Source organism: Tachyglossus aculeatus, chromosome 1 (assembly GCF_015852505.1).
Source record: "Tachyglossus aculeatus isolate mTacAcu1 chromosome 1, mTacAcu1.pri, whole genome shotgun sequence".
Taxonomy (NCBI): domain Eukaryota; kingdom Metazoa; phylum Chordata; class Mammalia; order Monotremata; family Tachyglossidae; genus Tachyglossus; species Tachyglossus aculeatus.
The window spans coordinates 527033-552626 of record NC_052066.1 but is presented as its reverse complement, the minus strand read 5'-3'; the positions used below and the strand labels follow the sequence as shown (position 1 = coordinate 552626).

The 25594-nt window shown below is 49.6% G+C and overlaps 1 protein-coding gene across 1 annotated transcript in view; it reads right to left on the bottom strand.

Annotated features, from left to right (window-relative positions):
* Positions 1-662: 662 nt before the first annotated feature.
* LOC119932072 (solute carrier family 15 member 2-like) overlaps positions 663-25594 on the bottom strand; it is an 82351-nt gene continuing 57419 nt past the window's right edge. Inside the window, exons 20-24 of the mRNA XM_038750922.1 lie at positions 15097-15243; positions 7482-7586; positions 1638-1837; positions 1186-1294; positions 663-731 (exon numbers count right to left, since the gene is read on the bottom strand). Coding sequence (XP_038606850.1) covers positions 663-731; positions 1186-1294; positions 1638-1837; positions 7482-7586; positions 15097-15243 — 630 coding nt within the window. The remainder of the gene's footprint in view (positions 732-1185; positions 1295-1637; positions 1838-7481; positions 7587-15096; positions 15244-25594) is intronic.

The following is a 25594-nucleotide window of genomic DNA, read 5'->3' as shown; positions in this document are numbered from 1 at the left end:
TTCTTTCCTCTCCCCCTCGTCCCCCTCTCCATCCCCCCGCCTTACCGCCTTCCCCTCCCCACAGCACCTGTATATATGTATATATGGTTGTACATATTTATTACTCTGTTTATTTATTTATTTATTTATTTTACTTGTACATTTCTATCCTACTTATTTTATTTTGTTGGTATGTTTGGTTCTGTTCTCTGTCTCCCCCTTTTAGACTGTGAGCCCACTATCGGGTAGGGACTGTCTCTATGTGATGCCAATTTGTACTTCCCAAGCGCTTAGTACAGTGCTCTGCACATAGTAAGCGCTCAATAAATACGATTGATTGATTGATTGATCTCCTCCCAATTCCTCTGTTGCTCTGACCACCCCCCTTATCTCCCTGTCACTTAATCCCCCCTGTCGCTCGGTCCACCCCAATGCTTGGTCCCCCCTCCCCATCACTTGGGTGTCCAGGGTCAAACCTCTCCTGAGAGCCCACTTGGCCAACCTAGTCCATTCCAATCCTCCAGAACTGACTCCCTCCAGCCCCCCCAACCCCCCGAAGCTGTGTCCCTATGGCCCATGTCCAGGGCAGTGTGGAGGTAGGTGTGAAGGGCAGGGGCCCAGGAGTTGGATGGAGGAGTAGCCACCCACAGGTGGGTGCAGAGAGCAGGGGCCCGGAAGCCAAATCAAGGGGCAACCACCCACAGATGGGTGTGGAGAGCAGGGGCCTGGGCGTTGGATGGAGGGACAGCCACCTACAGGTGGGCAGGGAGGGCAGGAGAGGAGGGACGTCAGCCAGGGTGGTCATGTGGCCCAGTGGACAGAATGTGGGGAGGGTAATTGGCCTGCTGGGTGACCTTAGGCAAGTCACTGAATCTTTCTGAGCTTGTATGTCCTGAGCACTGATCTCGCACCCTCCTAGTGTTGAGCCTGTGTGTCCTGGGCCTTGGGGAGGATTCAAATTCAAGACTGAGGAGTTGGACCCCGTGGGCAGTCATACACCCAGGCACATGCAGATGGCCTACAGATGCAGTCACACACCCATAGAGGGGGGTACTTTATTGCATAGGGACACCCTCTCCCAAGTCCCTCACCCCCTCCCACCTCCCCTCCACCCTACCTATCCCTGTGATGAGCTGGGCCCTTTCCATGTCCTCTGAGGGCCCAGGGAGGGGGTGCAGGGAGTCGGGGACAGAACTGGTTCCTGACGTCCAGGGTCTCTATCCTCTCCCAGTGGGACTTCCCAGGGCCCGTGTCTGAGCCGGTGTCCTCAGCTGGATGGGGGAAAGCCGGGAGCGGCCCCACCATGATCAAGGGCCTACTCAGCCCCACAGAGGATGGAGGGCAGACGGACGGACAGTGTGGAAGGGGGCAGTGGCTGAAGCTTGGAGAATCCAGGGAAGGGGTGGGGGGTATCACTGCTTCTCCAAGTCCAGGTGGCCCCTTCCTCTGTCCTGGGCCGGGGCGGGCTTCCCCTGCCTCACTCCCTGTCCGGCTTCTGCTTCCGCTGTTCCTGCTGCTCCCGCTGCTCCCGCTGCTCCTCCTGCTGCTGCTGCTTCTGCTCCTTCTGGTCCTGCTCCTGCTCCCACTGCTTCCGCTGCTGCTCCCACTGCGTTCGCTGCTGCTGCTGCTGCTGCTTCCACTGCTGCTGCTGCTCCCACCGCCGCTGCTGCTGCTGCTCCCACTGCCGCTTCTGCTGCTGTTCCCACTGCTGCTGCTGCTTCTCCTGCTTTGCCTGCTGCTCCTGCTCCTCTCGGACTATCTGCTGGGCTTTGGCCCAGGGTACGTAGTAGTAGCCCATGATGGAGAACACGATACATACACCCAGCAGGAGACAGGCGAACAGGAGGAACTCAGCCCACTGGGGAGAGACAGACATGAGGGCCTCAGTTACCCTCAGGACAGGTGGGCAGAGGCAGAGGGGGAAGGGGAGGACTGGGTGGGGAGGGAGGAGAGGAGATGTAGGGATCAGCCCGCCACTTGGCCAGGCAGGATTCTGGACCGAGAACTTTGTGGCCCTGGTTGAGATAGTCTCTGGGGCCATCTGCGATGGCATCTTGGCTTGGGGCTTCATAAGGGTTGGAGGCTGTTCTAAGTTGAAGAAAGAAGGAGAGCATGTACCAGAAGGAAGAAACACCACACCCCAGTTCTCCCATCTCCTCCCCACTTCACAGCCACCAGATCCCAGCTCTCCCATCTCCCCCAACTTCATACCTGCCAGATTCCAGCTCCCCCATCTGCCTCCCCATCACTCCTGCCAGCCCCAGCGTCCCCCTCCACCTCCCCTTTTTTTTGGTATGGTATTTGTAAAGTGCTCACTATGTTTTGAGCACTGTAGATATGTTAGGCTGGATCGAGTATCTGTCCTACTTGGACAGAGTGGGAGGAACAACAGGTGTTGAATCCCCATTTTGAGGAAACTGAGGTACAGTGAAGTTAAATCAATCAATCAATCAATCGTATTTATTGAGCGCTTACTATGTGCAGAGCACTGTACTAAGCGCTTGGGAAGTACAAATTGGCAACACATAGAGACAGTCCCTACCCAACAGTGGGCTCACAGTCTAAAAGGGGGAGACAGAGAACAGAACCAAACATACCAACAAAATAAAATATATAGGATAGAAATGTACAAGTAAAATAAATAAATAAATAAATAAATAGAGTAATAAATATGTACAACCATATATCCATATATACAGGTGCTGTGAGGAAGGGAAGGAGGTAAGATGGGGGGATGGAGAGGGGGACGAGGGGGAGAGGAAGGAAGGGGCTCAGTCTGGGAAGGCCTCCTGGAGGAGGTGAGCTCTCAGCAGGGCCTTGAAGGGAGGAAGAGAGCTAGCTTGGCGGAGAGGCAGAGGGAGGGCATTCCAGGCCCGGGGGATGACGTGGGTCGGGGGTTGATGGCGGGACAGGCGAGAACGAGGTACAGTGAGGAGATTAGCGGTGGAGGAGCAGAGGGTGCGGGCTGGGCAGTAGAAGGAGAGAAGGGAGGTGAGGTAGGAGAGGGCGAGGTGATGGAGAGCCTTGAAGCCCAGGGTGAGGAGTTTCTGCCTGATGCGCAGATTGAGTGGTAGCCACTGGAGATTTTTGAGGAGGGGAGTAATATGCCCAGAGCATTTCTGGACAAAGATAATCCGGGCAGCAGCATGAAGTATGGATTGAAGTGGAGAGAGACACGAGGATGGGAGATCAGAGAGAAGGCTGGTGCAGTAGTCCAGACGGGATAGGATGAGAGCTTGACTGAGCAGGGTAGCAGTTTGGATGGAGAGGAAAGGGCGGATCTTGGCAATGTTGCGGAGCTGAGACCGGCAGGTTTTGGTGACGGCTTGGATGTGAGGGGTGAATGAGAGAGCGGAGTCGAGGATGACACCAAGGTTGCGGGCTTGTGAGATGGGAAGGATGGTAGTGCCGTCAACAGAGATGGGAAAGTCAGGGAGAGGACAAGGTTTGGGAGGGAAGACAAGGAGCTCAGTCTTCGATGACTTAAATGACTTGCCCAAGGTCACACACAGCAGGCAAGTGTGAGAGCCAGGATTAGAAACCAGGCCCTCTGGCTCCAGGCTTGGGCTTGATCCACTAGGCCACATTGCTTCTCCCTCCCCTTCACTCCCATCAGATACTGCATCAGCCTTCTCTCTGATCTCCCATCCTCGTGTCTCTCTCCACTTCAATCCATACTTCATGCTGCTGCCCGGATTATCTTTGTCCAGAAACGCTCTGGGCATATCACTCCCCTCCTCAAAAATCTCCAGTGGCTACCAATCAATCTGCGCATCAGGCAGAAACTCCTCACCCTGGGCTTCAAGGCTGTCCATCACCTCGCCCCCTCCTACCTCACCTCCCTTCTCTCCTTCTACAGCCCAGTCCGCACCCTCCGCTCCTCCACCGCTGATCTCCTCACCGTACCTCGCTCTCGCCTGTCCCGCCATCGACCCCCGGCCCACGTCATCCCCCGGGCCTGGAATGCCCTCCCTCTGCCCATCCGCCAAGCTAGCTCTCTTCCTCCCTTCAAGGCCCTGCTGAGAGCTCACCTCCTCCAGGAGGCCTTCCCAGACTGAGCCCCTTCCTTCCTCTCTCCCTCGTCCCCCTCTCCATCCCCCCATCTTACCTCCTTCCCTTCCCCACAGCACCTGTATATATGTATATATGTTTGTACATATTTTTTACTCTATTTATTTATTTATTTATTTTATTTGTACATATCTATTCTATTTATTTTATTTTGTTGGTATGTTTGGTTTTGTTCTCTGTCTCCCCCTTTTAGACTGTGAGCCCACTGTTGGGTAGGGACTGTTTCTATGTGTTGCCAATTTGTACTTCCCAAGCGCTTAGTACAGTGCTCTGCACATAGTAAGCGCTCAATAAATACGATTGATGATGATGATGATCCCAGCTCTGCAGGTGATTTTGTATCTGTCTCCACTGCTAGATGGTCCTTTCCTAGGAGCAGGGATCTATTTTACTTTCCCTAATATCAAGTGACTGATTGCAAGTGAAGAGGAAAGTACAGATGTAGTTTGCCTGAAAGCTGTTGGAAAATATTTTCCCATATATAAGGAATGAAAAGAAAAGAAATGCAATTTTCCTGATGACAGATAAGCAGGCTATTCAGTTCCTGTCCACCTTGAGGCGGCCAAGGCCAGGGCCAGCAACTGTCTCTGGTGGATGACCTGGCTGGGTAGAGGAGCTTGAGAGTCTGGAGAGTCAAGCGCTTAGTGTTCTTGGCATGCAGTAAGGCTCAATGATTTGTTTTTTTTAATGTTATTTTAAGCACTTACTAGGTGCCAGGCTGTGTACTAAGTGCTGGGGTAGACACAAATTAATCAGGTTGGACACACTCTGTGGCTCACATGGGACTCATACTCTTACAGTCCCCATTTTACAGATGAGGGAAGTGAGGCACAGCTACCTCTCTCTGACTCAAAGATAACTTCAAGACTAAAGATCTGTGAGACAGGGAGGATGGAGGTGCTATCTGTGGTGATAAGAAAGATACAGGGAGGAAAGAGTTTGGGTGGGAAAATGAAGGGTTATGTTTTGTATATGTAAAATTTGAGTGTCTGTGGCACATCCAAGTATAGATGTCCTGAAGGCAGGAGGAAATGTAAAACTGCAGAGAAAGAGAGATGTCAGAGCTGAAGAGGTAGATTTAGGAATCAGCCTCCTAGAGATGGTAGTTGAAGCTGTGGAGAGTGAGTGGGTGTACATCCAAGGGAGTGGGTGTAAATGGAGAATAGAAGGGGGCCCAGAACTGAGCCTTGAGAGACACTCAGAGTTAGTGGGTGGGAGGCAGAGGAGGAGTCTGTGAAAGAGACAGAGAATGAGTGTCCAGAGAGATAAGAGGAGAACCAGGAAAGGACAGTGTCAGTGCGGCCAAGGTTGGATCATGTTTCCAAGAGAAGGGAGTAATCCACAACATCGAAGGCAGCTGAGAGGTCATGGAGGATTAGGATGGAGTAGAGGCCATTGGATTTGGCAAGAAAGAGATCAGAGATCAGTGTTGATTTTGAGAGGGCAATAACTGGAGGGAGCCATGGGGTCAAGCGTGGGGTTTTTTAGGAGACGAGGAATATGAGGATGTTTGAAAGCAGTGGGGAAGAAGTCATTGTAAAGTGAACAGTTAAAGATGGCAGTCAGGAAGGGAAGGAGGGAGAGGGAAAGTGTTTTAACGAGGAATGCAGGCATGGGTCGGAGGTGCAAGTGGAAGGGGTAGATTTTGAGAGGAAATAGGAGATCTCCTCGAGATACTCCTGGAATTGGGAGAGTTGAAGAAGGGGCAGGAGAAGGGAGGGACTGGAGAAGAGCAGGGAAGATTTTAGGGAGATCATGCCTGATAGTTTCAATTTTCTCAATAAAGTATGTGGCAGGTCACTTGGGCAAGAGATGGGAGTTATTGGGGGGACATCTATGGTGATGGGAAAGTCAGAGGGAAGACAGAGTTTGGGTGGGAAGATACGAAGTTCTGTTTTAGACATGTTAAGTTTGAGGTGGTGGCAGGACATCCAAGTAGAGATGTCTTGAAGGCAGGAGGAAATGCGAGACTGCAGAGAGAGCGATCAGGGCTGGAGATGTAGATTTGTGAATCATTCGCATAGAGATGGTAGTTGAAGCTACTGGAGTGAATGAGTTCTCCGAGGGAGTAGGTGTAGATGGAGAATAGAATGGGACTGAGAACTGAACCTTGAGGGACCCTCACAGTTAGGGGGTGGGAGGCAGAGAAGGAGCCCACAAAAGAGACTGAGAATGAGTGGCCAGAGAGATAGTCCGAGCTATTACCTGGATGTTATTGGAGAACACTAATCTGAGCTATTGTCTGTACATTAGTGGGGAGCATTATTGCAAGCTATTGCCTGGGTGTTTTCAGGAAGCGTTAGTCCAAAATATTGCTGGAGTATCTTCCGAGCACACTAGTCCTAACTAGTCTGAAAATCTGAGCGTCACTGGGAAGCATGAATCCTAGGTGTTAACTGAGTGTAATCAGGGAGCACTAGTCCTAGGTGTTAACCTGAGTGTCATTGGAGAATACTAGTTCTAGGTATTACCCAAGTGTCATTAAGGAGCATTAGACCTAGGTATGACCAGAACATCACTGGGGAGCACTAGTCCTAGGTATTACCCCAGAAACATCGGGGAGCACTAGTCTAAGATAATAATAATAATAATAGTAATAATAATAATATTTGTTAAGCACTTATTATGTGCCAAACCCTGTGCAAAGCACTGGGGTGGATACAAACAAATCGGCATGGAAACGGTCCCTGTCCCACATAGGGCTCACAGTCTCGACCCCCATTTTATCGATGAGGTTACTGAGGCACAGAAAAATAAACTGACATGCCACACAGCAGACAAGTAGCGAGGCCAGAGTTAGAACCCATGAGCTTCTGACTCCCAAGCCCGTGCTCTATCCACTACTAGAGAAGCAGCATGGCTTAGTGGAAAGAGCCTGGGCTTGGGAGTCAGAGGTCATGGGTTCTAATCCCGGCTCTGCCACTTGTCTGCTGTGTGACCTTGGGTAAATCGCTTAACTTCTCTGTGTCTGTGCCTCAGGTACCTCACCTGTAACTTCTCTGTGCCTCAGTTGCCTCATCTGTAAAATGGGGATTAAGATTGTGAGCCCCACGTGGGACAACCTGATTACCCTGTATCTACCCCAGCGCTTAAAACAGTGCTTGGCACAGAGTAAGTGCTTAACAAATACCACCATTATCACTACACTTCTCTGCTTCTCTGGGCATTAGCAGGGAGCACTGGCCCGAGCCATTGGTGATGGGGATGGCAAAGTAGAGCAGATCAAATGCCCTCCTGTTCCCTGGGGTGGGGCTGATTGAGAGGTGGCCTTGCCGGCAGTCCTGGTCTGGCTCCAGTCCAGGGCTGGTATCCCGGTCCTGGGGGTGCTAGTGGAAGCCCCCTCATCTCCCCACCTATGGGCCCCATGGATTCCATGGGTGAGGTCCTTCCCCATTCCCTCCCCACAGTCGGAGTGGGTCCTGGGTCCTGACCTGCACCAGGTGTCCCACTTCAGCAATGATTAGCACGATGACATTCCCCAGTGCCACCGTCATCATGGCAATTGACTGCAGCACTGACTTCATGCTGGCGGGTGCCTGAAAGGGAAACACAGGCAACTGTCACATGTGCGTGTGTCCTCCTGCACGAGCCAAGCAAGGCTGGCCCGCACCAGACGGCGCAGGCCATGAATCCCCGGGCCCATGCAGTCTGCCCAGTCAGATGGACCTCGGCTACCCCTGACCAGACTCCCCCAACCACAGGCCTGTGCAGCTGGGCACATTCAGGCCCGGGCCTGCCACTGACGGGAGGAGAGTTGGTGTTATTCATTCATTCATTCAATCATATTTATTGAGCGCTTACTGTGTGCAGACCACTGTACTAAGCGCTTGAAAAGTACAATTTGGCAACAGATAGAAACAATCCCTCAATCTGCGCATCAGGCAGAAACTCCTCACCCTTGGCTTCAAGGCTGTCCATCACCTCGCCCCCTCCTATCTCACCTCCCTTCTCTCCTTCTACGGCCCAGCCCGCACCCTCCACTCCTCTGCTGCTAATCTCCTCACCGTGCCTCGTTCTAGCCTGTCCTGCCATCGACCCCGGGCCCACGTCATCCCCCTGGCCTGGAATGCTCTCCCTCCCCATATCTGCCAAGCTAGCTCTCTTCCTCCCTTCAAGGCCCTACTGAGAGCTCACCTCCTCCAGGAGGCCTTCCCAGACTGAGCCCCCTCCTTCCCCTCCCCCTCCTCCCCCTCTCCACCATCTTACCTCCTTCCCTTCCCGACAGCACCTGAATATATGTATACATGTTTGTACATATTTATTACTCTATTTAATTATTTTACTTGTATATATCTATTCTATTTATTTTATTTTGTTAATATGTTTGGTTTTGTTCTCTATCTCCCCCTTCTAGACTGTGAGACCACTGTTGGGGTAGGGACTGTCTCTATATGTTGCCAACTTGTACTTCCCAAGCACTTAGTACAGTGCTCTGCACACAGTAAGTGCTCAATAAATATGATTGATTGAACGGGCATGAGTTGTGAGACAGTTCCCCCTCAGTCAATCAATCAGTTACTCAATCAATCATATTTACCGAGTGCTTACTGTGTGCCGAGAGCAGTATACTGAAGTGCTTGGGAGAGCACAATATAACAGAATTGGCAGACACATTCTCTACCCACAGCAAGCTTAAAATCCAGAGGGGGAGACAGGCATTAATATAAATAAATGAATTAAATTATGGGTAGGTACATAAATGCTGTGGGAACTGTCCATCCTGTCCTCCTGTCCATTCCTTCCTACAGGGAGCCTGCCCTCTGCCCCCATCCTCTGCCCTGAGACCTCTCTGGTCAAGGTCTAGCCAAAGTCACCAATGACCTCCCCCTCACCAGGCCTGACAGCCTCTACTCCATTCTGATCCTTCTCACCCTTTCGGCTCCCTTCAACACTGTGGACCAGCCCCTTCTCCTGGAAACATTATCAAACATTGGCTTCACTGACACTTTCCTCTCCTGGTTCTTCTCCAATCTCTCTAGCTGCTCTCTCTTGGTCTCTTTCATGGGCTCCTCCTCTGCCCCCCAACTGTGTGGGTCCCTCAAGGTTCAATTCTGGGTCCCCTTTTATTCTCCATCTTCCTCCACTCCCTTGGTGAACTCATTTGCTCCCACTGCTTCAACTCCCACCTCTATGAGGATGATTCCCAAATCTCACTCTTCAGCCCCGATCTCATTCGAAACTGAATTCCTCATCTTCCCTCCCAAATCCTCTCCTCCACCTGACTTTCCCACCACTGTCCTCCCCTTCTCATGCAGGAAACGTGTCTACTAACTCCGTTGGTTTTTACTTTCTCATATGCTTAGTACAGTGCATTAATATTACAGTGCAGTGACATTGGCATTATCCTAGGCTCACCACTGTCATTCAACCCACATATTCAGTCTGTCAACAAATTCTGTCAGTTCAACTTTCACAATAACTCCAGAATCTACCCCTTCTTCTCCACTGAAACTGCCACCTTACTGATCCAAGCACTAGTCATAGCTTGCTTCCAACTACTACATTAGCCTCCTCACTGACTTCCCTGCCTCCAGCCTCTCCCCTCTCCAGTTCATACTTCACTTGACTGCCTGGATCATTTTTAAAAAACATTATTTATAATAATAATACTCATAATGGTAATAACAGTAATGGTGTTATTTGTTACATACTAAGTGTCAAGTACTTAATAAGTGCTGGGGAAATACATGATATTCAGATCAGATGCAGTCCCTGTCCTATGTGGGGCTTACAATCTAAGTGGGTGGAGAGCCTCAATTTACAGATGAGTAAACTGAGGCACAGAGGAAGTAAAGTGACTTGCCCAAGGTCACACCACAGGCATGTGGCTGAACTGGGATTAGAACTCAGGTCCCCTGACTCTCAGGTCAATGCTCTTTCTACTAGCCACTCCACACCTCCTCCTCCATAGCACTTGTGCACTTACTCTTCTGCTCTGTTGCTTTCAACTGCCCATAATTTATTTCAGTGTCTCTCTCCCTTGCCAGATTGTAAAATTATTGAAGGCAGAGATCATGCCTACCAACTCGACTGCATTGTCCTCTCACAAGCCCTCAATACAGTGCCCTACACAAAGCAGACTTAGTTCCTTGAGGGCAGGGATCATGTCTACTAACATCTTTTTAATATGTTATTTGTTAAGCACTTACTAGATTCGAGGCACTGTACTAAATGCTGGGGTAGATACTAATTAATCAGGATGGATACAGTCCATGGCTCAACCCCCATATAGCAGATGAAGTAACTGAGGCACAGAGAAGTCAAATGACTTTCCCGAGGTCACACAGTAGACAGGTGATGGAGCCAGGATTAGAACCCAGATCCTCTGACTCCCAGGCCCAGACTTTTCCCATTAGGCCATGTTGCTTCTCTATTGTCCTCTCCCAAGTGCTCAATACAGTGCTCTGCACACAGTAGACTGTAAGCTTCATGCAGACAGGGATCATGTCTTACAACTCTATAACCTGCAGCAAGAGGGGATACAGAAGGTCTGATCCTGTGGATTTGAGAAGCAGACTTTAACCATATTTTAGGGAATTGGGAACCCCATACTAAATCAAGGACAAATGTTAGACAGAGGTCAGCCTGCTGTTTGAATACAGGATTTAGATCCTGTTGTCCCAATTATTGTTTGTACTGGTAACTTCTGCACTCAATAATATCTGGGGCCTTTGGTAAGTTCTAACTCTGTGCCAAGCACTTTACCAAGCCAAAGAGTCAGATATAAGTTAAGCTGGTCAGACACAGTCCCCGTCCCACATGGGATTCACATTCTAGGGGAGAAGAAGGTGCCCCCCACCTTCAAAGCCTTACTGAAGGCACATTTTCTCCAAGAGGCCTTCCCTAAGTCCTCCTTTCTTCTCCCACTCCTTTCTGCATCGCTCTGACTTGCTCCCTTTATTCATCCCCCTCCCAGACCCACAGCTCTTCTGTAAATATCTGTAATTTGTTTTTTTCTATTAATGTCTCCCTCCCTCCCTAGACCATAAGCTCACTGTGGGCAAGGAATGTGTCTGCTTATTGCTATATTTTGCTCTCCCAAGAGCTTAGCAGAGTGCCCTACACACATCAAGTGCTCTATAAATGATTGAATGAAGTGACTTGCCCCAGGTCACTCCACAAGCAGGTGGCAGAGTCGGGATTAGACCCCGGGTCCTTTGATTCCCGCCTGGGCTCTTCCCATTAGGCAGCACTGCTTCCCATATGCTGTACTGGATGCAGATGAAGACCTGACAGTCTTGGTTTGAGACCACAATGACCTGGCTTAGGGAGGCAGGTAGAAAGAGCTGGGGAATCCCCTGAGAGAGAGCACTGACCACCAGGGGTTTACAGTCAAGTGGGGGAGGGAGACTGACACGAACCAAGCCAACTGCAGACATGAGGAAAGGCGGGGAAAGGGGGCATTTATGCCCATGCGTCAGTGCTTGTGGAACAGGGTGTGGGTGGAAATCGGGGAAAGCCTCCTGGAGGAGATGGGATTTCAGGAGGACTGTGAAAATGGGGAGAGTGGAGGTCTCTCAGGCTGGGGATTGGGGAGGGGAGCTCCAGGCAGGAGGGAGGACAGACAAGCAGCATGGCCTAGTGGAAAGCACATGGGCCTGGGAGCCAAAGGACCTGAGTTCTAAACCCAGCTTCACCATTTATCTACTGTGTGACCTTGGGCAAGTTGCTTCACTTATCTGGGCTTCAGTTACCTCATCTGCAAAATGGGGATTAAGTCTGTGAGCCCTGTGATTATCCTGTATCTACCCCAGCGCTTAGTACAGTGCTTTGCACATAGTAAAATACATTTTTTTTTTTAATGAGCAAGGGGTCAATGGCAAAAGAGATGAGAGCAAGGCACTGTGTGCCAGTTGATTGGAGGGGAAGGAAGTGGATGGCGCAGAGGGTGGGAATCACAGGGAGGCCGAGATACCCAGTCCCCCCAGCTATGCAGATGGTGGCCACAGGTGACAAGTCCCTTCAGACAGATGGTAAGCCCCTTCCACACTTTCTCTTCCTCACTGTTGTCTGTCCTCTTCCCTAAGCACTCTCTCATGTCCAAAAACACAGTTCCTGCTTCTCTGGTCTCTAACTTATTTTTAGTGCCTTTCCTCCCCACTGCACTAGGCCGACAGCTCTCGGAGGTCAGGTATTCTTTCTGCTTACCCTTTGGTTCTCCCCCAAGTGCTCAGTGCAGTGCTCTGCACACAGCAGGTGCTCAGTTAATGCTCCCGATTGGTGGCTGGTTACCATTTGGAGACAGGGTATTCTCACAGAGGTCCCGCAAGTGAACCGGTTAGCTGAGCCCCACTGTTGTGAGTAGGGGCAGCATATCGGGCAGGACCCGATGACGGCACTACCATCCTTCCCATCTCACAAGCCCGCAACCTTGGTGTCATCCTCGACTCCGCTCTCTCATTCACCCCTCACATCCAAGCCGTCACCCAAACCTGCCGGTCTCAGCTCCGCAACATTGCCAAGATCCACCCTTTCCTTTCCATCCAAACCGCTACGCTGCTCGTTCAAGGTCTCATCCTATCCCATCTGGACTACTGCATCAGCCTTCTCTCTGATCTCCCATCCTCGTGTCTCTCCCCACTTCAATCCATACTTCATGCTGCTGCCCGGATTGTCTTTGTCCAGAAACACTCTGGGCATGTTACTCCCCTCCTCAAAAATCTCCAGTGGCTACCAATCAATCTGCGCATCAGGCAGAAACTCCTCACCCTGGGCTTCAAGGCTGTCCATCACCTCGCCCCCTCCTACCTCACCTCCCTTCTCTCCTTCTACAGCCCAGCCCGCACCCTCCGCTCCTCTGCCTCTAATCTCCTCACCGTTAGGCCTCGTTCTCGCCTGTCTCACCGTCAACCCCCGGCCCACATCATCCCCTGGACCTGGAATGCCCTCCTTCTGCCCATCCGCCAAGCTAGCTCTCTTCCTCCCTTCAAGGCCCTACTGAGAGCTCACCTCCTCCGGGAGGCCTTTCCAGACTGAGCCCCTTCCTTCCTCTCCCCCTCGTCCCCCTCTCCATCCCATCTTACCTCCTTCCCTTCCCTACAGCACCTGTATATATGTATATATGTTTGTACATATTTATTACTCTATTTATTTATTTATTTATTTATTTATTTATTTATTTATCTTACTTGTACATATCTATTCTATTTATTTTATTTAGTATGTTTGGTTTTGTTCTCTGTCTCCCCCTTCTAGACTGTGAGCCCACTGTTGGGTAGGGACTGTCTCTATGTGTTGCCGACTTGTACTTCCCAAGTGCTTAGTACAGTGCTCTGCACACAGTAAGCGCTCAATAAATACTATTGATTGATTGATTGATTGACTGACCCAGGATGAGAGCAGGGCTTCACCTGGGCACTGTCCGGGTAGCCTGGCTGAGGCCACCGACAAGGTAGTCAGGGGGAGTCAGTCAATCATATTTATTGGGTGCTTGCTGTGTGCAGAGAACTCTACTAAGCGCTTGGGAGAGTACAATGTAACAATAAACAGACATGTTCCCTGCTCAGAACATTGATAGAAATAAATAAATTACAGATCTATACATAAGTGCTGGGCAGACAAGCGCTTAGTACAGTGCTCTGCACACAGTAAACACTCAATAAATACGATTGATGATGATGATGATGATAGAGGGAGCAAGACAAGTCAGAAATCGAAACATTTCAGAAAAGCAGCCTAGCTTAGCGGATAGAACACAGGCCTGGAATCAGGACGTGTATTTTAATCCCAGCTCTGCCACCTGTCGGTTGCATGACCTTGGGCAAGTCGTTTCACTTCTCTGGGCCTCAGTTACCTCATCTCTAAAATGGGGATTAAGACTGTGAGCTCCACGTGAGACATGGATTTTGTGCAACCTGTTTAGCTTGGGTCTATCCCAGTGCTTAGTGTAGTACCTGGCACAAATATCATTTAAAAACAAAATAAGAACAGTATAAGAACAGTATTTCAAGCACTTAGTACAGTGCTCTGCACACAGTAAGGGCTCAGTAAAAACAATTGAATGAATTTATTGAGAGCTTACTGAGCGATCTCTGCCCTCAAAGAGCTTACAGTCTACTCTGTACCAAGGACAGTTCTGAGCACTTGGGAGAGGACAATAGAGTTAGTAGACACAATTCATTCAATTCATTCAATCGCATTTATTGAGTGCTTACTGTCTGCAGAACTCTGTACTAAGCACTTGGGAGAATATATATATATATATAATATTATATATATATATATATATATATATAATGTTATATATATAACAATATAACAATAAACAGACATGTTTCCTGCCCACAATGAGTTTCCAGTCTACTGTGTGCAGAGCACTGTACTAAGCACTGGCAAGAGCACAATAGAGTTGGTAGCCACAATCCCTGGGCAGTCAGAGGGTTGGTTTTTTTCCTCCTGAGAAAGAGAGACTCTCAGGTCAGCACTGGGACGTTCAGAATAGCCCTGCTCACTCCTGGGGGGCCAATGTGGCACAGCCCAGGTTGCCCTGAGGAGCCTGCCCTGGGCAATTTTCCCCACCAGTTTGCTCCATTCAGCCCCATCCCAGGGCAAAGAGCAGCACCCCCCCTCCACCCTGGTGTATTATTTCCCAGCACTTGGTACAATGCTCTGCACACAGTAGACATAATTCCTTGAGGGCAGGGATCATGTCTGTTAACTCTATTGTCCTCTACCAAACACTCAGTACAGTGCTTTGCACACAGTAAGTGCTCAATAAACATTATTGATCAATTGGTTGCTCAGTACAGTGCTCAGCACACAGAACCTGTACGCTTCTCAAGGGCAGAGAAAGTGCCTACTAACTATTGAACTCTCCCTAGAGCTCAGCACAGTGCTCTGCACACAGTAAGACTGTAAGCTCCTTGAGGGCGGGGATCATGTCTGTTAACTCTATTGTCCTTTCCCAAGTGCTCAGTACTGCGCTCTGCATGGAGTAAATGCTCAATAAATACCATCGACCAAATGATTGATCAACTGGAAGTCCCGAGAGTCCCTCCAGGGGCCACCTGCCCGCCCACCAGCCCGCCCACCTGCCCGACTGCCCACCTCAGCGTAGGAGAAGTCAAAGCTGGTGACACAGAACATGACCTCGCCGGCGGTGATGAGCACATACTGAGGAACCTGCCACAGCATTGACAAGTGGTTGGGAGGTATGGTGTTGATTTTCCAGACCCGTAAGTTGCTTCTGGAACTCTGTGGGAGGGAGGGGGGGACAAACAGAGACATCCATCCATCCATCCATTCACCCATCTAGCCAGCAATGGCATTTACTGAAAGCTTACTGTGTCCAGAGCACTGTACTGAGTGCTTATTATTATTATTATATTTGTTTAGTGCTTACTGTGTGCCAGGCACTCTACTAAGCACTGAGGTGAATACAAGCAAATCAGGTTGAACACAGTCCCCGTTCCACACAGGGCTCACAGTCTCAAATCCCATTTTATAGATGAGGTAATAGTCCAGTACAACAGAGAAGATCCCTGCCCTCAAGGAGCATCCAGAGGACAAAAAGAGCTTCCAGACAGTCCCCCTCTAGACTGTAAGCTTGTTGTGGGCAGGGAATGTATCTGTTTATTGTTATACTCTCCCAAGCATTTAGTACAGTACTCTGCACACACAGTAAGAGCTCAATAAATATGGTTGAATGAATGAATGAGTGAACAAGAGGTTAGGCAACCCTAGGCACTGCTTCACCTTTCAGTCTCCTGGAGGCTAACTGAGGACTAGGCTCCACTAACTCTTTCCCTGAGAGCACGGGAGGGGTGAGGGGACAAGGGGATGGAAGGAAGTGTTGGGAGGGAAGGGGCTGAAGAGTGCGGGGGGGGTAGGGATGCAGAAGGTAGTGTCTGGAGGGCTGGGGGGAAATAGTTGGTATGGAGCAGGGGGACAAAGGGAGGCTTTGGGGACACAGAGGGGAAGAGGATCAGTGGAGGGCAGGGGGACAGAAAGGGGTGTTGGGGGGACACAGAGAAGATGATGGGTGGTGGGGACAGGGGGACAGAGGAAGGTGTCAGAGACCCAGGGGAATAATGAGCAGTGGAAGACAGGGAGGCAGAGAAAGGTGTCAGGGATGATAGGCATTCATTCAATCATTCAATACTATTTACTGAGCACTTACTGCGTGCAGAGCACTATACTAAGAGCATGGAAAGTACAGTTAAGCAATAAAGAAAGACAATCTCTGCCCACAACGGGCTTACAGTCTGGCAGTGGGGTGGGGGTGGGGGGATAGACATCAAAATGAGTAAACAGACATCAATATAAATAAATAGAATTATAGATAGATACACATATACATAAGTGCTGTGGGACGGGGGGAGAACAAAGGGAATGAGTCAAGGGGATGCGGAAGGGAGGGGGAGCTGAGGAAAGAGGGGTTTAGTCTGGGAAGTCCTCTTGGAGGAGGTGCACCTTCAGTAGGGCTTTGAAGGGAGGGAAGAGTGATTGGCAGATTTGAGGAGGGAAGATGGTCCAGGCCAGAGGTCGGCGGCCAGACAGGCAAGATAGAGGCACAGTGAGAAGGTTAGCACCAGAGAAGTGGAGTGTGTGGGCTGAGATGTAGGAGGAGAGACGGGAGGTCAGGTAAGAAGGAACAAGGTGATGGAGAGCTTTGTAGCCAATAGTGAGGAGTTTTTGTTTGATACGGAGGTTGATAGGCAACCACTGGTGATTTTTGAGGAGGGAGGTGACATCCCGAGTATTTCTGTAAAAGATAATCCAGGTAGCTAGTAAAATATAGACTGAAGCAGGGAGAGATAGGAGAATGGGAGATCAGAGAGGAGGCTGATGCAGTAATCCAGTCGGGATAGGATGAGAGATTGAACCAGCAAGGTAGTGTTTTGGATGGAGAGGAAAGGGTGGATCTTGGCGATGTTGTGGAGGTGAGACCGGCAGGTTTTGGTGATGGATTGGATGTGTGGGGTGAAAGAGAGAGCAGAGTCAAGGATGACACCAAGGTTGCGGGCTTGTGAGATGGGAAGGATGGTTGTGCTGACCACAGTGACAGGAAAGTTCAGGAGAGGACAGGGTTTTGGAGGGAAGTTAAGGAGCTCTATCTTGGACATGTTGAGTTGTAGGTGGTGGGGGCACAACCAAGTAGAGATGTACTGGAGGCAGGGACAGATGCGAGTCTGGAGGAAGGGAGAGAGAACAGGGGAGGAGATATAGATTTGGGTGTCATCCTCATAGATATCTGCATAGTTGAAGCCGTGGGAGCGAATGAGTTCTCCAAGGGAGTGAGCGTAGATGGAAAATAGAAGAGGACCAAGAACTGCACATTGAGGGACCCCTACAGTTAGGGGATGGGAGGGGGAGGAGGAGCCCATAATGGAGACTGAGAATGAATGGCCAGAGAAGTAAGAGGAGAACCAGAAGAGAACAAAGTCAGTGAAGCCAAGGTTGGATAACGTATTGAGGAGAAGGGGATGGTCCACAGTGTCAAAGGCAGCTGAGAGGTCGAGAAGGATTAGGATGGAGTAGGAGCCAATGGAACTGGCAAGAAGGAGGTCACTGGTGATCTTTGAGAGGGCAGTTTCAGTGGAGTGGAGGGGGCAGAAGCCATATTAGAGGGAGTCCAGGAAAGAGTTGGAGTTGAGGAATTCGAGGCAGCGAGTGTAGATGACTCGCTCCAGGATTTTGGAAGGGAAGGGTAGGAGAGAGATAGGGTGATAACTGGAGGGGGCTATGGGGTCAAGGGAGGGTTTTGGGGATGGGGGAGACATGGGCATGTTTGAAGGCAGTGGGAAATAAGCCGCTGTTGGGTAGGGACCGTCTCCATATGTTGCCAACTTGTACTTTCCAAGCGTTTTGTACAGTGCTCTGCACACAGTAAGTGCTCAATAAATACGATTGAATGAATGAGCAGTTGAAGATGGTAGTCAAGGAAGAAGGAGGGAAGGGATGAGAGTTTTTATAAGGTGTGAAGGAATGGGATCCGATGTGCATGTGGAGGGGGTGACACTTGAGAGGAGGCAGGAGATCTCCTCCGAAGATATTGCTGGGAAGGTTGGGAAAATTGAAAAGAGGGCTGAGAGCAGAGATGATGGAGGAGGGTGCGGGGTGATTTGGGGGAACTAAGATCTGATGGTGTGACAGTGCACAGGGGACAGAGGGAGGTATCAGGGACACAGGGGGAAGACTGGTGGTGGAAGGCAGGGGGATAGAAGGAGGTGCTGGGAGGGACACATCAGGATGATGGCTGGTGAGGGGAGAGCGGGAGGTGGTGCAGGTGCTGGGGCATGATGGGCAGCGGGGAGAAAAGGGGACTGAGGGAGGTGTCAGGGGCACAGGGGAAAGAGGGTGGCCAGGGACTGAGAAGGCAGGCAGGTAGGAGTCTTTGTTAATCAGGTGGACCAGGCCAGGTGGCCTTCCCCATCCTCCTGGAGTTATAATAATAATAATAATAATAATAACAATGGTATTCATTAAGTGCTTACTTAATGAGAAGCAGCATGGCTCAGTGGAAAGAGCACAGGCTTTGGAGTCAGAGGTCATGAGTTCACATCTCGGCTCCGCCGATTGTCAGCTGTGTGACTTTGGGCAAGCCACTTAACTTCTCTGTGCCTCAATTACCTCATCTGTAAAATGGGGATTAAGACTGTGAGCCCCCCGTGGGACAACCTGATCACCTTTTAGCTTCCCCAGCGCTCTGAACAGTACTTTGCACATAGTAAGCGCTTAACAAATGCCATTATTATTATTATTATTATTATTGTTATTAGTATTATGTGCCTGGCTATGTACTAACCGCTGGGGTGGATACAAGCAAAACAAATTAGAAACAGTCCCTGTCCCTTGTGGGGCTCACAGTCTCCATCCTCATTTTACAGATGAGGTAACTGAGGTCCAGAGAAGTGAAGAGACTTTCCCAAGGTCACACAGCAGACAGGTGGCGGAGCCAGTATTAGAATGCATAACCTTCTGACTAAGGGTCTCATCTGTGGGTGGAGGGAGACCAGCACGGGGGAAACCATGTCTGGCTCCACGATTGCATTGTTATTTCTCGGGGCTCCTTCCTCCAGGTCCAACGTGGCAATCTGGAAGGACTGGGCCCCAGTAGCAAGCTGCTCTTCTCAAGCCTCCACTCTTCCACTCCCACATTCCAGCCCTCCAGATCTCCACTCGGGCAGACCCAGAGTGCAGCTGCAAGGGCACACTGAGTCCTTCTGCTCGCGGACACCGCCTGCTCCTGGTTTTCCGAGGAATACCCAGACGGCTTGTCCCATGGGCCTGTATGTCTCCCCTGTGATGGGGTTCAAGCCAGATGAGGGTGCTTGGAGGGCAGACAGAGATATGCTGGCTGAGCCACAGCTGCCTCCCGACCTGAACCAAACATTTAGAACACATTCAGCTTGCAGTGTTGGTAGGACATCCAAGTAGAGATGGCCTCAAGACAGGAGGAAAAGTGAGGCTGCAGAGAAAGAAAGAGGTCAGGGCTGGAATGGTAGATTTGGGAATCAGCCTTGTAGAGATGGTAGTTGAAGTCCTGAGAGCAAATGTATTCTCTAAGGGAATGGGTACGGATGAAGAATAGAACGGGACCAAGTACTGAGTCTGGAGGGGCATCCACAGTTAGGGGGTGGGAGGCAGAGGAGGAGCCCGTGAAAGAGAGTGAGAATGAGTGGTCAGAGAGATAGGAAGAGAATCAGGAGAGGACAGTGTCAGTGAAATCCAGAGGTTGGATAATGCTTCCAGGAGAAGGGGGTGGTTGACAGTGTCATTCATTCATTCATTCATTCGTTCAATCATATTTATTGAGCACTTACTGTGTGCAGAACATTGTACTAAGCGCTTGGGAAGTACAAGTTGGCAACATATAGAGAGGGTCCCTACCCAACAACGGGCTCACAGCCTAGAAGGGGGAGACGGCAGCTGAGAGGTTGAGGAAGATTAAGATGGAGTAGAGACCATTGGATTTAACCAGAAGAAGGTCCTTGGTGACCTTAGAGATGGCAGTTTCCATGGAGGAGGCAGAAGCCAGATTGCAGGGGATCAGGGAGAGAATTGGAGGAGAATAAGTGTACTCTAGACTGTGAGCTCATTGTGGGCAGGGAATATGACAGTTTATTGTTGTGTTATACTCTCCCAAGCACTTAGGACAGTGCTCTGCACACAGTAAGTTCTCAATAAATACAGTTGAATGAATGAATGAAGTGGAGGCAGTGGGTGTAGACAACTCACTCAGGGAGTTTGGAGAGGTAAGGTAGGAGGCAGATGGGGCAATAATTAGAGGGAGCTGTGGGGTCAAAGGAGAGGTTATTTTAGGATAAGGGGGACAGAACACATTTGAAAACAGTGGGAAAGAAGCCTTTGGAGAGTGAAGAGTTGAATTGTCAGTCAGGGAGGGAAGAAGGGAGGGGGCAAATGTTTTGATAAGGTAAACAAGGGTGGAGTAGGAGGTGCAGGTTGGGGGGAAGGTTTTGAGAGAAGGCAGGAGATCTCTTGAGATACTCCTGGGAAAGATGGGAGAGTCAAAGGACGGATAGGAGGAGGGAAAGAATTACGGAAGCAAGGGAGATTTTAGGGAGATCACGGTTAATAGTTTCAATTTTATCAATAAAATATATGACTAGGTCATTAGGGGCAAGTGATGGGGAGGGCAGGAGCACAGGGGAGTTGAGGAGGTAGTTAAATTCTGAAACACCAGGCGGGGCAGTGGGTGTGGGAGTAGATAAGAATGAAGAAATAATGTAGCCATGTGGAGGAGAAGTCAGAGTTAAAGCAGGTGAGGATGTCTTCGAGATGGCTGAGGTTGACCTGATATCAGAAATTCTGCCAGCGGCACTCCACAGCCTGTTCATTCATTCATTCATTCTTTCAGTATTTATTCATTCAATTCAGTCGCATTTATCGAGTGTTTACTGTGTGCAGAGCAATGTACTAAATGCTTGGGAGAGTACAATACAACAGTAAACAGGCACATTCCCTGTCCACAGCAAACATACAGTCTAGAGGGGAGACAGACATCACTACAAATAAATAAATTACAGATATATACATAAGTGCTGTGGACCTAGGATGGGGGAAGAGAAAAAGAAGCAAGCCAGGGTGATGCAGAAGAGAGTAGGAGGAAAGGAAAGGGGGGACTTAGTCTGGGAAGGCCTCTTGGAGATGTGCTGTCAATAAGACTTTGAAAGGGAGGAGAGTAAGTGTCAGATTTGAGGAGGGAAGGCATTCCAGCCCAGAGGCAGGACATGATCTAGGGGTCGGCGGCAAGACAGGTGAGATTGAGGCACAGTGAGAAGGTTAGCACTAGAGGAGCGAAGTGTGTGGGCTGGGTTGTAGGAGAGTAGTGAGGTGAGGTAGGAGGGGGCCAGGTGGTAGAGTGCTTTAAAGCCAATGTTGAGTAGTTTTTGTCTAATGCAGAGGTGGATGGGAAACCATTGGAGTTTTTTGAGGAGTGGGGAGTTGTGTCCTGAATGTGTTAGTAGATCCGGGCATCTGGGTGACATACAGACTGGAGTGGGGAGAGACATGAGGCTGGGAGGTCAGCAAGGAGGCTGATGCAGTAATCCAGGCAGGATAGGTATGAATGATTGCATGAACGTGGTAGCAGTTTGGATGGAGAGGAAAGGGTGAATTTTAGTGATGTTTTGAAGATGGGACCAACAGGATTTAGTGATCGGTTGAATGAGAGAGAGGAGTCAAGGATAATGCCAAGGTTACAGGCTTGTGAGACAGGAAGGATGGTCATGCCATCTACAGTGATGGGAAATTGATGGGGAGGACAAGGTCTGTGTGGGAAAATAAGGAGTTCCGTTTGGGGCATGTTAAGTTTGAGGTGAAGGGAGGACATCCAAGTAGAAATGTCTTGAAGGCAGGAGGAAATGTGAGACTGCAGAGAGGGTGAGAGATCAGGGCTGGAGATGTAAATTTGGGTATCATCCACTTAGAGGTGGTAGTTGAAAATTTGAGGTCGAACTGTGCAGAGCACAGCACTAAAGCTCTTGGGAAAGTATACAATGCAACAGTGAACAGACAAATCCCCTGCCCACAACAGGGCAGGAGACAGACATTAATAGAAATAAATAAATTACGAATATGTACATAAGTACTTAGGGCTGGGATGGGGATGAATAAAGGAAACAAGTTTGGGTGATGCAGAAGGGAGTGGGAGAAGAGGAAACGAGGGCTTAGTCAGGGAAGGCCTCTTGGAAGAGAGGTGCCTTCAATAAAGCTTTGAAGGTGTGAGGGTGGAATTAATAATCTGTTGGATATGAAGAAGGAGGGCATTCCAGGCCAGAGGCAGGATGTGAGTGAGAGGTTGGTGGCAAGATAAAGGAGATCATGGAACAGTGAGAAGGTTAGCACTAGAGGAGTGAAGTGTGTGGGCTGGGATGTAGTAGGAGAGTAGAGAGGTGAGCAGGCTTTTGCACAGGGCAAAGGAAGCAGACTGTAGAGGTGATCTAGAGCTGTGGGCTAGTGGTAAGAGATCAGTGGAGACCAGCTGGTCTCCATACTTGAGAAGCAGTGTGTTTTAGTGGATAGAGCATGGACCTGGGAGAAAGAAGGACCTGGGTTTTAGTCCTGGCTCCCCCCACATGTCTGTTGTGTGACCTTGGGCAAGCCACTTAACTTCTCTGTGCCTCAGTTACCTCATCTGTTCAATGAGGATAAGAGTGTGCGTCCCATGTGGGACAGGCACTGTGTCCAACCTGATTAATTTTTATCTCCCCCAGTGCTTAGAACAGTGCTTGGCACATAATAAGTGCTTAACAAGTACTATTATTATTATCATTATATGGAGCATAGTGACTTGAGAAAATAGGATGGGTTCAAATGATCAGAGGTCTCTGTGGGGGATTAGGACAGATTTGCAGGAAGGGGATGTGTGAGACAGAAGGCAGGTGAGGAGGTTGTGGTCGGATAGAGGGATTTCAGAATTGGTGAGGTTATTCATTCATTCAATAGTATTTATTGAGCACCTACTGTGTGCAAGGCACCGTACTAAGTAGTAAGGCTAGAGATTGTACAATGACTGGAGATGGTGAGATCGAGTGTGTGTCCAAATTGGTGAGTGGGTGAGGTGGGGTGGAAGAAGGTGAGTGGAGTTAAGGAGTGAGAGGAAGTAGGCAATGGAAGGTGGTTGGGAACTTCCACATGGATGTTGAAGTCCCCTAGAGGTGTAGAGATGGAGAAGAGAGAAGAAATGGGAGGAAGGGATTGAAATGGTTCAGAAAGTTGGAGGTGGGGCCCTGGGGCACGTTAGTTGACCATGACTAATATATGGAGTGGGTGGTTGAGGCAAATGATGTGGGCTTCGAAGGAAGGGAAAGAGAGGGCTGGGAGTGGGGGGAACTGGGGTGTGAGAAGGAAGCCCACTTCCTCCCCCTTTCCCAGTGAGTCTGGGTGAATGGGAGAAGATGAGACCACCTCTAGAGAGAGTGGCAGAAGAGACCATGTCATCTAGGGAGAGCCAGGTTTAAGTGATGGTGAGGAGGAACAGAGACTAGGTCAGGAACGAGTCAAGGATGAAGGGAAGCTTCCCCAGGATGGATCAGGGCCTCTAAACTGAGGCTGTAGTGGGGATCACTGGGGGAGGGGATGGCGCGAGGGGTGGCCTGGGATTGGATCGAGGGAAATGATGGGGGTTGTTGGGAAGGAAGGACTGATTAGAGGAGGCCGTGGTGGGGCCAGAGAAGTTAAGTTTTATAGAAGAGGTGGTCAGCAGCTTATGCAGGTGGTTCCGCTGACCATCCTCTGAGGTGACTGAGGTAATTGCAGGCCCCTGGGGACCTGGAAGCCAAGGTTCAGGAGCAAACAGGCAGCTGGGCCCACAGGAAGGCAGGCAGCTGTTGGCGCAAAGACGGAGCCTTTGTCAGTGGGGCAGGGGGTTCAGCTGGCCACCCCTACTCCATGTCCCCCACTGGTGGCTCCAGGCGGGCTGCAGGCAGGGTGGGAGTCAGGAGACGGGAGCGGGGAGCTGGAGGAATGGACACTTCTTGGCTGCATTGGGTCGGGAGTGGGTTTTCCGGGTCCTGGTGGGCAGGCGAGCAGGAAGGTGGGCGGCAGTGGTTCCGATGTTTGTGGTCCCCATTTTGGAGGCAGCTGATCAACGTTCCAGCTGAGTTATCTTTATCTGAAGATCGGTATGTTGGGGCTGCTGGTGATATTGATAAATATTTGTAGGCGTGGGTTCATACATCTGCATTCTGTCAGAGGACTGAGAATAATATGATTTTCTTTTTTCTGGTATTTGTTCAGCACTTACTAAATGCCTGGCACTGTACTAAGCATTGGGGTAAATATAAGCTGGTCAGGTTGGACACAGTCCATGTCCCATGGTTTAAATCTCCATTTTAGAGATGAGGGAACTGAGCCCCAGAGAAGTGAAATGGCTTGCCCAAGGTCACCCTTGGTAAGACCTGGAGACTCAAGGTAAGACCTTGAGAAGTAGCATAGCTTAGTGGAAAGAACCTGGGCTTTTGAGTCAGAGGTCATGGGTTCTAATCCTAGCTCCACTACTTAGCTGTGTGACTTTGACAAGTCACTTAACTTCTCTGTGCCTCAGTTACCTCATCTGTAAAATGGGGATTAAGACTGTGAGCCCCAGGTGGGACAACCTCATTACCTTGTAACTACCCCAGTGCTTAGAACAGTGCTTGGCACATAGTAAGCACTTAACAAATGCTGTCATCATTATTATTATTATTATTATTATTTTGTTATCATTATTATTATTATTATGTCACCCAGCCAACAAGTGGCAGAGCCTGGATTAGAATCCAGCTTCTTTGAATCCTAAACTTGGGCTCTATCCTCCAGCCTGCACTGCTTCTCTTTGATAATTCACATAATATCAGTCAGAGAGAGATTAGATGAGGCAGGAGCAGTAGTTACGGTCCAATGAGAAGGGTCAGAGGAAGGACAGGAGTCCAATAAGATGGCTCCCACAGCTTTCCTGGCCTGATCTGGGTCTTCCTTCTAGGAGCAGGGATCCAAAACACCAGTTCCCACTTGGATTGTAGCTTCTTCTTGCCTTTGTTTTTTTTGACCAGCAGTTTTTTTCTGAGCTCCTTCCTTCTTTTTCTTTCTTCCTGCTTTTTCTTGTTTCTTTTCTTCTATCAGACATTGATCTTGTTCTGCTCCTTGGCCTTTCTACCTTCACTGCTTCCCTGTCGGCAGCCTGGTCGGGGCCAGCCAGGGGTATCCCGATCCTTGCCGGGGCCGTGGCGGGAGCAGGGAGGGAGTGATGGCTGTGTGCTCAGATAATCATCATTGCCATTCTCATCTTTGTCATTAGAGAAGAAGTATGGCCTAGTGGAAAGAACACGGGCCTGAGAGTCAGGGGATCTGGGTTCTAAACCCACCTCTGTTACTTGTCTGCAGTGGGACCTTGGCCAAGTCACTTTACTTCTCTGGGCCTCAGTTACCTCATCTGTAAAATGGGGATTAAATCCAACTACCGCCTACTTAGAAAGTGAGCTCCACGTGGGGCAGGGAATGAGTCCAATCTGATTAAATTGTAGCAACTCGAGTGCTTAGAACAGTGCTTGGCACGTAATAAGCACTTAACAAGTACCATAATTATTATTATCATTATTAT